At 36.5% G+C, this 12,812-nt stretch overlaps 2 protein-coding genes across 2 annotated transcripts; both read left to right on the forward strand.

Moving 5' to 3' along the window:
- Positions 1-4,144: 4,144 nt before the first annotated feature.
- On the forward strand, positions 4,145-11,388 carry LOC120134378 (LRR receptor-like serine/threonine-protein kinase EFR). Its single transcript, XM_039150815.1, has 4 exons — positions 4,145-4,583; positions 4,930-5,198; positions 9,743-10,877; positions 10,976-11,388. Exons 1-4 carry the CDS (start codon positions 4,145-4,147, stop codon positions 11,386-11,388), a joined length of 2,256 nt encoding a protein of 751 aa, XP_039006746.1.
- Positions 11,389-11,412: 24 nt separating this feature from the next.
- On the forward strand, positions 11,413-11,859 carry LOC120134389 (receptor kinase-like protein Xa21). The gene has a single exon (XM_039150825.1). It carries the CDS (start codon positions 11,413-11,415, stop codon positions 11,857-11,859), a length of 447 nt encoding a protein of 148 aa, XP_039006756.1.
- The last annotated feature ends 953 nt before the right edge of the window (positions 11,860-12,812 follow it).

Raw genomic sequence — 12,812 nt, forward strand, 5'->3', positions numbered from 1 at the left:
AGACATATGGACAGTATACCTATGTTCTAAGGAATATATGGACAGTTTACCTAGGTTCTTCGGAACCTATGGACAGTTGTCGAGGATCTTTATGACCTCTGGATAGTTACCGAGGATCTTTATGACCTCTGGATAGGTCCTTCGGGACATTGATCGAGCTGTGGTGACAGCATATGTGTGCACAACCTCAATGTACTCACATACCTTAAGTTCTCACTAGTGTACATGGGCTAATAAAGAGATTAAACAAAACATACGATGAGTTTATAAATGGTTATCAAAAGTAAGTGGTTTGAAATGTGTTACATGAACCACATGATGTTATATGTGTTTCTTAATGATAATGATAGAGATTATGATAATGATGGTATATGTTTATGTATGCTTTATGTTATATGAAATATTATATGTTTTATATGCCTCACTAAGTCATCGACTTAGCATGTGATTGTTTCACACGTAGGTTTGGAAAGCGAAAAGAGAAGTAAAGAGGAACAAGGCAGGTCAGTTCTCCTTACCGAATGTCAGATCAGAAGAGAGGTGAATAATATGTATATTTTTTTTTATATAAAGTTCTAGTTGGCATGTAATCAAAAGAATATATTGAATAAGCTCTGAATAGTTTTGTAAATGTTTTGAATAAGTTAACTATTATAAAAGTTTTTAAAATTACTCACTATTTTATACGAATAAAGGTTTGAAAAGTCAATGCGACACTTCGGACTCGTATCCGGGTTGGATACGGGTTGGGGGTGTTACAAATACCTTCTTTTTGAGCATATATTTTGACCACCAGTCTTGCACGATACCTCTCAACTTGATCATCACCATTTCACTTGATTTTGAAGACCCATTTGTTACCAATTGGCTTCCTTCCTTGTGGTAGTGGCACAAGGTCCCATGTATTATTTTTATGAAGGGCTTTAATTTCCTCTTGCATCGCCATCATCCATAGTGAAACATCTGAGCTGTTTATTGCCTCCTGGTATGTTGATGGCTCACCGTCCTCTGTTAAAAGGCAGTATGAAATATTACCTTCTATAACATAATCTGAGTGCCAATTGGGACGTCTTCTCACACGATCTGATTGACGAGTTGTTGGAGCTTCAGAACTCTCTGGTTCTTGTTCATCATGTGCTGGTTCTGCTTCAGAAGAATCTCTTTGTTCAAACACCTTTTCCACATGTATCTGTGTAGTCTCTGACTTTTCAGCACTACCATCTTCTTCTTTTCTTTGTAGATTATCTTCTACAAAGATAACATCCCTGTTAATGATCACTTTGCGGGCAGTGGGATCCCACAAGCGATACCACTTTACACCATCAGCATACCCCAAGAATTTGTATTTCTTGGATTTTGGATTCAGCTTTGAGATTTCTTGGGAGTTGTACATCACGTACACAATACTTCCAAATACATTGAAGTTTGAATAATCAGCTGGTTTATCAGTCCACATCTCCATTGGTGTCTTCAGCTCTATTGTATTTGATGGAGCTCGATTCACCAAATAACAGGCGGTATTGATTGCTTCTGCCCAGAATGATTTTTCTAGGCCTGCATCCCTCAACAATTCTCTTGTTCTTTCTAACAAGGTTATGTTCATCCGCTCTGCCACTCCATTTTGTTGAGGAGTGTTTGCCACTGTGAACTGTCTTTTGATGCCTTCTTTCCTGCAAAACTCATTAAATTCTTCGCTTGTGTATTCTCCTCCATTATCTGTTCTGAAACACTTGATCTTATTTCCAGAATCAAGTTTCACCCGCGCTTTGAAGATTTTGAAAGTTGAAAACACATCTGACTTCTTCTTAATAGGATACACCCAACATCTCCTAGAGTAGTCATCAATAAATGAGACAAAGTATTTTGTTCCACCTAGGGATGTAACTGGTGCTTGCCATACGTCATAATGAACCAATTCTAGAACATTTTTGCCTCTAGAATTTGACGTGTTGAATTTCAACTGGTGCTGCTTACTTGTTATGCAATGCTCACACAAAGTAAGTGATACATTTGTTAAGCCTGGAAGTAGCTTTTGCTCGACAAGAACTTTCATTCCTTGTTCTGACATGTGTCCAAGTTTCTGATGCCATAGCATTGCAGAATCTGAACTACATGAGGCAACAGAGGCTTCTGCTTCTAGCAAAGTCTCTCCCTTCAGCATGTATAAGTTTGCTGCTATCTTTTTGCCTTTCAACACCACAAGCGCTCCACAAAACACCTTCATGATTCCTTTCCGTGTTTTAATCTTGCTTGCATTATTATCCAACAATCCGTAGGATAATAAATTTTTCTTCAGGCCTTTCACGTGCCGCACATCTCGAACAACTTTGATTGTTCCATCATACATCTTCAATTTGATGGTTCTCACTCCAACGATCTCTAAGGCATGATCATTGCAACTATACATAGATCTTCCTGATACAGGTTCATAATGATGGAACAATTCTCTTCTTGAGGTCATGTGATATGTTGCTCCCGAATCAATGAGCCATATATCTGCATATATTTTTCTACCTTATACGGTGGTTGACGTTTCACAGCATAGAGCATCTCCATCATCTGAAGTGTTTGCTGTATTGCCTTGTGGATTGGAATTTTTATTTAGACTCCAACAATCCTTCTTCAAGTGACCCTTCTTTCCATAGTTGTAGCACTTTAAATTCTTCTTGCTTCTCGACTTCGATCTACCATGTTTATGACTATTGCTTTGGCCACGTTCTATTGATCTCCCTCTCATTGTTGTCAACGCTTCTGCTTGTTGCAGATTTACTTGTCTGTCTTCCTTATTTTTTCACCGATTTTCTTCTTGTAGAATAGCAGCTGCATCATCATCGAAGACTAGACTGGTGACATTACTGTTTGTCAAGTTGATGATGAGTTGATCATACGAATCCGGTAGACTTTGAAGTAGAAGTTCAACACGTTCTTGTTTTCCTATTTTACAGCTTAAGGATGTAAGCTGAGAAAATAAAGTGTTCAGTGTATTTAAGTGCTCCGTCGTTGAAGTAGATTCTGGCATACGGAGAGTGTACAATTTTCTCTTAAGGAAAATTTTATTGTGCAACGATGTGGCCTCGTACAGCTTAGTGAGATGATCCCATATCTCCTTAGCTGTCTTCTTCTCCTCGATGCTTGACAATACTTCATCTGCTAATGCCAGATGAAAGTTTGTCATAGCATTCCCGTCTATTTCGATCCATTTGTTGTCATTTATGAATTCCACCGACCTTTCACTGATAGCTGCTAGACAACCGTCTTTCCTCAGGATGGCCTTCATCTTCAATTTTCACAGTGAGAAATTTCTCCCATTGAACTTTTCAATATCAAATTTCGTTGCCATAACTTCTTTTACGGATAGCTCCTACTATTTTACTATCGTGAATAGTTCTTTGGAACCTTCAAAGAATGGGTAATAACTTCTTACTTTCTTATGTTGGAGGATCCACATTTTGGTGGCAACCACAAAGACAATAAGCAGATATTACACATTATAATCTGGCTCTGATACCAATTGTTGCGGAAGACGGCTATCGGATAGAGCAAAATCACAACTGATAATTTGAGAAAATAAAAATGAGGATAAAAGAGGCACAAAATTTACGTGGAAACCCCCTAAATAATATAGGGTAAAAACCACGGGCAACGGTAGAAGAATTTCACTATGAGAAAATAGGAATTAGAATTTCTCTCTATCTACCAAGGAGAAAACAATGATAATTCTCTCTTGATAAAAAGGAGAAAATAACTCTCAAACTCTCTAAATTCTCTAGTATTGGAAGAAAGCTAGAATGCTTTGGGATGGTTTTGAAGCTAAATAAGCTAGGGTATTTATAGTTGAAGTTTAAGGACTAATTTGTAAAAACCCTAAATTACAATGACTAAAATTGAGATTTTACCATCCATGAAATTCAACAATTTCATGCGTCTAATTTTGACAATTTCGGTTTCTTTTCCACCGAAAAATATATCACCGAAAGTGGCTAACAATTCCACCGAAAGTTGGCTTTACTTTTCAATAAAAAGAATGCAGAGACCAAAGAGAAACATGGAGTACAATGAGAGAATCTCTTTCCAAAGGAAACAGGTTCGACATTTCAAAAAGGTTTCCCTATAGAACAAAACATTCGATAAGATCGTTGCGCTAATGGCACGAATCATCTGCACTGTTTACGCGAGGATCTGCGTCATTTTTGAACCTTTTGTTCCAAGCCTTCTCTCCACCACTACCATCACCACCAATAGATGTTCCTTCAGGCGCCTCTATGTTTCACACTTGAAAGCTTTCCACATGAAAAACAATAACAAGCAAAAGGCCTCCAAATCGGGTTCGATACTCGGATCATCCAGGATGAAACGAGTTGCAGCCCGTTTCATGAGCAGCGAACTTTCACCTGAATCCCAAGGCCTAGGGTTCCTACTCTCTAGTGTCACCATGACCAACAACAAAGCATCTGCCATTAAAAACAACGTAAACCAAATATTGATACAATCGGCTTCGCCAAACACCGTAGGAGCAGTAGGGCTCACCTTTCGTTACGCAAACATACTCATCATGGCGGAGACATACTTCTATTCGACGCATGGTATTAAATTGAGGCCGCAACACAGTGTAACGGCCGCATCGTAACAGTTTTGAAGGTCACAGCGACGCAATATTAACGTAACGCAACTGTCCGCGATAGCCGCAACACGTTAAAAAATCACGCCTGCGACACGTTACGTAACGTCCGCAGCATCCGCAACCACGACACCACAACCGCGACAGATGCCGCAACCGCTATTTTATACTATGATTCGACGACGCTCATCACCACGCTCATCACCAACGCAGCACGCGAGCACATGTTCGAGATTTTACCAATAAACCTTAAACAAACGCTGAGAGGGTAGCTGAGAAGCCATTGGTACAAGGTTGAGCGTGAAGGGCAGGGGTTGGCAGAAGGGTGGAAAGAGGCGTTGGAGGAAATAATAGGGTGGTTGGCTCCAGTGGCGCACGAAACACTAATGTGGTAGCAAGAGAGGAAGCTGGAGCAGCAAAAACTGGATGCAAGGCCCACGGTTCTCTTGTTCCAAACGCTGCATTTCTCGGATTTGGAGAAAACGGAGGCTGCCATCGTGGAGGAATTTATAGGGTCGAGTTGTATATATTGTTACGAGAATCGCAGGAGGTGAATGATGTTGGCTGTAAGGAACGCCACGTTAGTACGTGAAGCTGCTTACTTTGAAGTAAGCTGCCATTAGTTTATTCTTTTTTCTTGAGTTAGGTAGTTGAACTTATATTGATTGGTTCTTTCATGAATGTTCATTTTCAAGTGGGAAATAAGAAACTGAAGGCCCTATTTATAATAGGAACAGTTATGCATCAATTTCACATGTTTCATTCATACTAAGGTGAGATACAAAATCAAGAAAATTAAAAGATCGATTTCAATTAAATTGTACGATTCGGTTTGGTTTGATGTATATATTTTATTTTATGGTTCAATTCAGTTTAAAAAGATAATTATACAATTTTATTCTATTTTGATTTTTTGATATGGAAACCGTTTGTTCCAAATCAAATCGAACTAAAAAAAATAATTATCCAAAATAAATTTATTTAAAATTTATTATATGACAAAATTAAAAAATAAAATCTTAAAAATAATAATTTTTTTTTTATAAATTTAAATGTGTATATTTTCACTCGATCTATATTTTAAATTTGCTTACTTTAGAATTTAGTTGTTGAGTTTGAACAATAATGAACCCTCCAAAATCACAATACTAAACCGAATCGAACCAAAAATTATAATTTTTATGCCATTCGATTTTAATTTTTAAAAACTTATAAAATACGCTTCGATTCGTATTTTATTGAAAACTGAACCGAATATGCCCTTATTGGAAGGCTTGTATGTTGCTTTGTGGACAATAGTTTTCTTAGGGCCTCTTTTTGGGTTAAAATCCCGCCCATTGTAAACCAAGACCTGTACACTTTGTGGGTTAAACTATAGCTTCCTGCATCAGACGCCCTAGTTTATAAAATCTCAAAGCCTGCCAAGTTAGCTTGAGCATTGTTCTATTCATTCACCAATATCATATAATATAATATAATATAATACTAATTAACTTTTTTTAGATAAATAATATTCTTATATTATTTAAAAAATTATCCAAAGAAAAGCAACAACTGCAACAAGTTACAACCAATAAGGGAACACTTCAAAGAATCCCCCGCTCAAAACATAAAATTCACCATGTCAGACTAGTGCAATAACCATGCAATTTTATACGAACAATCTCCCTAATACACTCACCCATACATCAACCGAACAAGTAATCCTCCTAAATTGTCTGTAATTGCACTCTTCCCAGACATAATGCAAAAAGTCGGTCCAGACAAACTAAAGAAAACAAAAAACAAGTCTTTCCCTTCAAATTATCTATAACCTACATCAAACTATCCTCCTAACGATCGACCAATAAGGCAACCCACAAATCTGCATAACCTTATTCCAAACACTACAGGAGTGAGAACAATCACAAAAATATGAGTTTTGGTTTTCAAGTCAATACCACAAATTCACAAATTCTAGTCGTGTCAATCTCCATCCAAGTAAACCTATCTTTTGTTGGCAGTCTATTTAGGATAATCATCCAAGCTATGACGAAGTGTTTAGGAATATGTAAAGGGAACCAAATGAGACTTTGTCACTGCACGCTCTCCTTTTTTCCGTTATTCTTTCCCATTTCCAACTATTATTTACCAACGACGAATTAACCCCAACAATAAAAAGGTTCCTAGCTTCAACTCTCAATTTTAATAACTTTTTCAAGCTCTAGCTGAAATGAGATATGCATTCAACATACCAAAAATCCTTCCCTTTCAGAGCATATTCCTTCACCTATATCACCTAAAAGGAACTATCACCTGCCAAAATATATTTCACAAGGAGCAAACTACATGATATATTCCAGCAAAGTAAAATTTTAATCCCTCAGCCCTCATTTGAATTTTAAGAGCAAACCTGCTCCCTACTAACACCAGCTCCTTTAGTTGGAAGATCATTTATCTTTCTAGAAGAAATGCATACACAACAACTTTATTTTTGAATCACATACTCGGGCAAAATAAGTTGTCTACACCAAATATTGATAATACTAAACAATACAACCTTATTAAGCTGTAACCAACAGCCATAACTAATATTCCTTCTAGACCAAGCCCTAAGCCCTAAGCTTAGCTCTAATCTTCTCCAATAAGGGCATACAATCTTTTTCAATGAACTTTTTAGTTATTAAAGGTACACTAAGATACCTCAGAGATAATCTATTCAACCTAAACCCAGTAGCAGTTTGGATTTCATCAAATTTATCTTCATCCACACCACAAGTAAAGAATTCGGTTTTAGCTACATTAAACTTCAATCTAAACATCTCATAAAACTGTTCGAGAACACTTGGAACTCCCAAAATAAAATCCATAAAATCATGACAAAAATCATCAGCAAAACACAAGTGAAGGAGAGAGGTTCTTCTACAGATGTACTAAATAAAATTTTGGACATTACTAAATCTCCCAAATTTAAACTTGTCTGTTTTATTTAAAAAATCTAAATTAAAATCGTTTAGTTTAAAAATTATCCGACAATATACAGAAACCAAATATCCAGGTACTTATATAATACTACCAACCCTTTTAAGCATAACAGGTCTGATATTGACTTTTTTTTAATTTAAATGAAAGGAAGACAAAACAGAACAGTCCATGTCCACTTCCATAACAAACAGGAGATCCTTAAAACTTGTGGCGTCCTTTTAATGCAAAGCAGCAGCTATATCTGACTGAAAATAAGTCGGAGATATACCGATCAGTATAATATATCTGATGATAAGCTGCGAAATTTCATCGCCATTTCCATACAGCTTGCGTACTCACCAGGGAAGTAAACAAAAGAATTTTATTATTCGCAATGGGACTCCACCCATCCATCTCACTCATTGACTTTAAACACCCAAAAGGAACACGTGATACTATTTTAATTCCACTGTCAATCTGTTAAATACAATCACTTTACCTTTAAACGGAGCAGAAGAACATACCCTGTTAAACTCACCTAAATGGCTAAATATGCTATTCGAATTCGAGTCATTAAGAGAACAAAATTCGGGTGAGGTAGAGTTGATTAGCTAAGAGAACAAAAACACTGATCCTTTGATTATTCTCTTCTTTTCAAAAGATTGATTGTGATTTGTGATGCACAACCTCTTCATACCATAATATAGAGACTTTTTTTTCAAGAAAGTCAAACAAAAAGTCAATAGTTTCTTTGTTTTTCTTCTTTTTCGTGGACAATGCAGCTAAGAAACTAACTAAATATAGTACTAAAGTCAGAAAATTTTGTATACCCATCCTCCACCTTAACGTAGCCAAGGCTAGAGTAAACAAAAATGGCCACAAAAATCATCCTTCTGATTCTAATCTGCCTCACTTTCCATCCACTGCTGGGTTGTTCCCAAGGCTTTCCAAGGTTCAACAACAATACTGACCAGGAATCCCTTCTTGTATTCAGGTCCCAGATAACTCATGATCTGATGCAGGAGATCCGAGACAGATGATGCTGAGTTGTCAGATTGCACATTGATGGCGCTGAGATACCATGAATTGACAGATCAGCGTAAAGGCGGGAATTGATTGTGACATGTTTCTCATTGGGGTCGTTTTGAGTATGTTTCAATCTTTTGGCCATAACTTTGGCTACAGGTGTCAGAATCGCGCATAAGACTCTAATCCGAAAAGCTCTTTTCGACGCGTACGCTCTCCACATTGAGCTATGCTCCATGTGGCCTTTTTTTCAACCTCAAATTCTGTCGTTTTTCCTTCCAAATCATTAGATTTAGATATTTTTTACGATTTATGGTAATATTTCGATTGTCAATTAGGAAGTCAATTTAAATCCGATTTAGGCCGGATTTTTTGGATATTGCTTATTTGAGTGATTTTTGGGATTTTTTTATTTTTGATAAAATTCGAATAAAGACGATTTTTTGCTATAACAGTTCGGCTTGTGGATTAATTTTGGGGATTGTTTGATTTTATAATATTTTATTAAACCCTAGAGACTTTTTTTTCTCTGATTTTTTTGAGCAAATTTTTTATTGTGAATCATCTGTTGAAATACCTATAGAATAATTATTATTTTGTCCGACATTAAGATCCTCTCGGTGTTCTTGGGACTTGGAATCTCAATTCTTCCTTCTGCAACTGGACCGGTGTTACTTGTGATGTCACTAAACAGAGTTACAAGCATCAGCCTTGAAAACCTTGACCTTGTGGGCACCACTGCTCCTCACATTGGGAACCTTTCATTTCTCAACCACCTCTACCTTCAAAACAACAGTCTCTTTGGTAGCAGTCCTCGAGAAGAAACAGGAAAGTCTCTCATGTGCTTCACCATTAATATACGGTTAAAAAAATGTGTTATTGATTTTATTATTTTTTAACAAAATCGATAAAAAATTATTAGAAATATTATTATTTTTATCGATTTTGTTATTATTGAGCTTTTTACCAGTTTTATTAACATATTTAAAAAAGCACTACTAATTTTATTATTTTTCTATATGTTTTGTTATTATTAGACACTTAAATGGATTTTTAAAAATTATTAATGTTTTATATAAAAATAATAATATTTTAAATATTTTTTTATTATTTATTTTATTAAAAAAAATTAATAACGTTTATCGTCTTTTTCAGTTAAGAACACTCTTTCTTGGTTCTAATCGAATTCAAGGAACGATACCGGTGTCAAGGCTTTCCTATCTTGATCTGTCGGTCAACCGGCTGGAAGGTACCATTCCAAGTGAGTTAGGTGCACTGTCAGAGCTTGCAGACGTATCTTTCTCGACGAATTTTCTCACAGGACATATTCCGTCTTCATATGCGAATCTCTCCTCGTTGTCGAATCTTGTTCTGATGTCCAACAGTTTGAAAGGGCCTCTACCAGAAGGGTTAGGTCGCCTTCCGTTCTTAATCAATCTTCAAATCGGTCTTAACAGCATCTCTGGTGAAATCCCACGTTCACTGTTCAATTGTTCCTCATTGATTGTCTTAGCCATGGCTGTCAATAGACTCACAGGTACCCTTCCGCCGGACATGTTTACTAATCTAACTAGCTTAACAACCCTTTACTTGGGAGGGAATCTCTTGTCCGGACGCTTACCACCATCCATAGGCAATGCTTCAAGCTTAACTCGAGTCGACCTCGCAAACAACAGCTTCAGTGGCCAAATCCCATGTCTAGGGAACCTACCAAATGTTCAAATATTAAGCTTACAGAGTAATGAGCTGGTTAATGATGAACCAAGAGGCATGGATTTCCTTACTTCTTTGGCAAATTCTCCCCAACTTGAAGTATTTTCGGTGGCCGAAAACCGTCTTACCTGTAAACTTCCATCTTCCATAGGCAACCTCTCGAGACAACTTTCATTGTTGGTGATGAACAACAACTTTTTTGAAGGGACCTTGCCTAGAGAAATAAGCAATTTGATCAACGTAATCCTGATCGCTTTTGAACACAATTCCTTAACCGGAACCATTCCACCTTCAATAGGAACTTTGCCAAACTTACAGTACATTTTGCTACATGAAAACAGATTCTCAGGAAACATACCAGAGTCTCTTGGAAACTTGACATATTTGGCTGAAGTTCATCTCTTAGAAGGGACCATTCCTTCAAGCTTCGGAAACTGTCAGCGTCTTCAGTTGCTAGACCTTTCAGTTAACTTGCTTAATGGTACCATACCAAGAGATATATTTCAAATCCCGAGTTTCGGTAAGGTCTTGAACCTGTCTTTCAATTCTTTAACCAGATCCGTTCCGCCCGAAATCGGTAGTCTAGATATGATTCAAGCGATAGACTTCTGGAATAACCGATTATATGGTGATATACCTTTCACATTGGAGATTGTTCAATCCTTCTGTATTTAGATATGTCTAGAAATTCGTTTCAAGGAACCATACCAAATTCTCTGGACAAATTGAGAGGGATGGAGTATATTAGCCTTTCTTCAAACAAGCTCACCGGTAACATACGGGCTTCTCTAGAATCTTTAAGGTTCTTGCAAGTTTTAAACCTGTCCAGGAACCAACTCTCAGGGGAGGTTCCAACAGCAGGGGTTTTCGGAAACTTGACAGTCATTTCCCTTTCCGAAAATCTCGAGCTTTGTGATGGAGTACCTGACTTAGAACTACCCAAATGCGATTCTCCTGGAGAAAAGTTCAGCGGTTCGAGATTAAGAATTGTACTAATAGCGTCGTTTGCATTCATCTTGGCTTCTGTGTTAGTCTTTTGGTTTGTGAGTAGAAAGAAGGATTCAGGCGTCCATCAGGTTAAGGAGTAAGCTGATTCACCGGAGATATATCCAATGCATAGGCAACACGATCTCAAACTCGCTACCCGGAATTTTAGTTCAGAGTATTTGATTGGAGAGGGTAGCTTTGGATCAGTTTACAAGGGTGTTCTCAATGATGGAAGTTTGGCAGCTATCAAGGTCTTCAAAATGGGACAACATGGAGCTTCCAAGAACTTTCTAGCTGAATGCGAAGCTCTTCGACGAATCCGACATCGGAACCTCGTTAAAATCATAAGTGTATGTTCAGCAGGCGATTTCAAGGCACTAATCCTTAAGTTCATGCCAAATGGAAACTTGGAACAGTTACTTCACCCAAGAAGTGAAGACTCTGAGGTAGAAAAAGCTCTTGGCATGAACCAGAGACTGAAGGTAGATCAAGATGTTGCCTCAGCACTAGTGGCGGATAAAGGAATTAAAAAATGGGTCCAAAAGCGAGGGTATTTTGATAATTTCAACTAAATGTCACAGTATTCAATACAATTGTTTTAATTAATTATATAACCTACTAACTTATTAGACTAAGTGTCCCAATAAAAGAAAAAATGGTCTCATCAACATTTTTCTTTTAACTTTTGAATTTTTTAAACTTGAAAAGAATACAATCAGATTGAATTCTTCCCAATAAAATAAAACACATTTGTCTCTTATGACAAATATAACGTTGAAGCTAATTGTCGTAACCGATTTCCGGCGATACGACGAGTCTCGACTCATTTCGTGAAAACCCGATTTTGTAAAAGAAATGTTTCGGAGTCACCATCGACCTTTTGGGTTAGGTAGGCCGAATACCCAAAAATCTTCTTTTAAAAGAGTTTTTTAAGAAAAACATCATTTTAAAAGATGTATCGATCCACGTATAATCAGAAATTCATTTTTAGTAATAAAAAAGAGTTCGGGGGTCGATTACGTGTGGGGAAGGATTAGCACCCCCACAACGCCCAAAATTAGTACCCATCGATTATATATTGTCTTTAAATAGTAGAAATCTAAGAATTCGAATATATATTTAGATCACGATTCCATTATTCCTAATTCAACCATACAATATTATAGAACAAAAATTCTAAGGAAAAATATAAATATTCTCTTATTTCCAATTGAAGAGAAAATACTCCCTAAAATACTTTAGGACGAATATTTCTCTTCCCAACTGAAATAAAAAGAATATAATATTTTTCCTAAGGATTCCATATAAAAAAAATTATTCTACCAAAGAAAGAAATTAAATTTATTAATCCGAATATTATTAGAAAAGATAAGGGATATTCAATAATTTAAAAACACCGAGACTTAATCTCTAATAAAATTAGCAAATTGTCTCGATAAGTTTAAAATAATGAATATTTCATTTTCCCTTCAAAATTAATTAATTTTAAATGCAATCAATTTTTTAGGTTTTTCTAGTGGGATAT

The sequence above is a fragment of the Hibiscus syriacus genome, unplaced genomic scaffold (genome assembly GCF_006381635.1).
Source record: "Hibiscus syriacus cultivar Baekdansim isolate YM2019G1 unplaced genomic scaffold, ASM638163v2 tig00001818_pilon, whole genome shotgun sequence".
In the NCBI taxonomy this organism is placed as follows: domain Eukaryota; kingdom Viridiplantae; phylum Streptophyta; class Magnoliopsida; order Malvales; family Malvaceae; genus Hibiscus; species Hibiscus syriacus.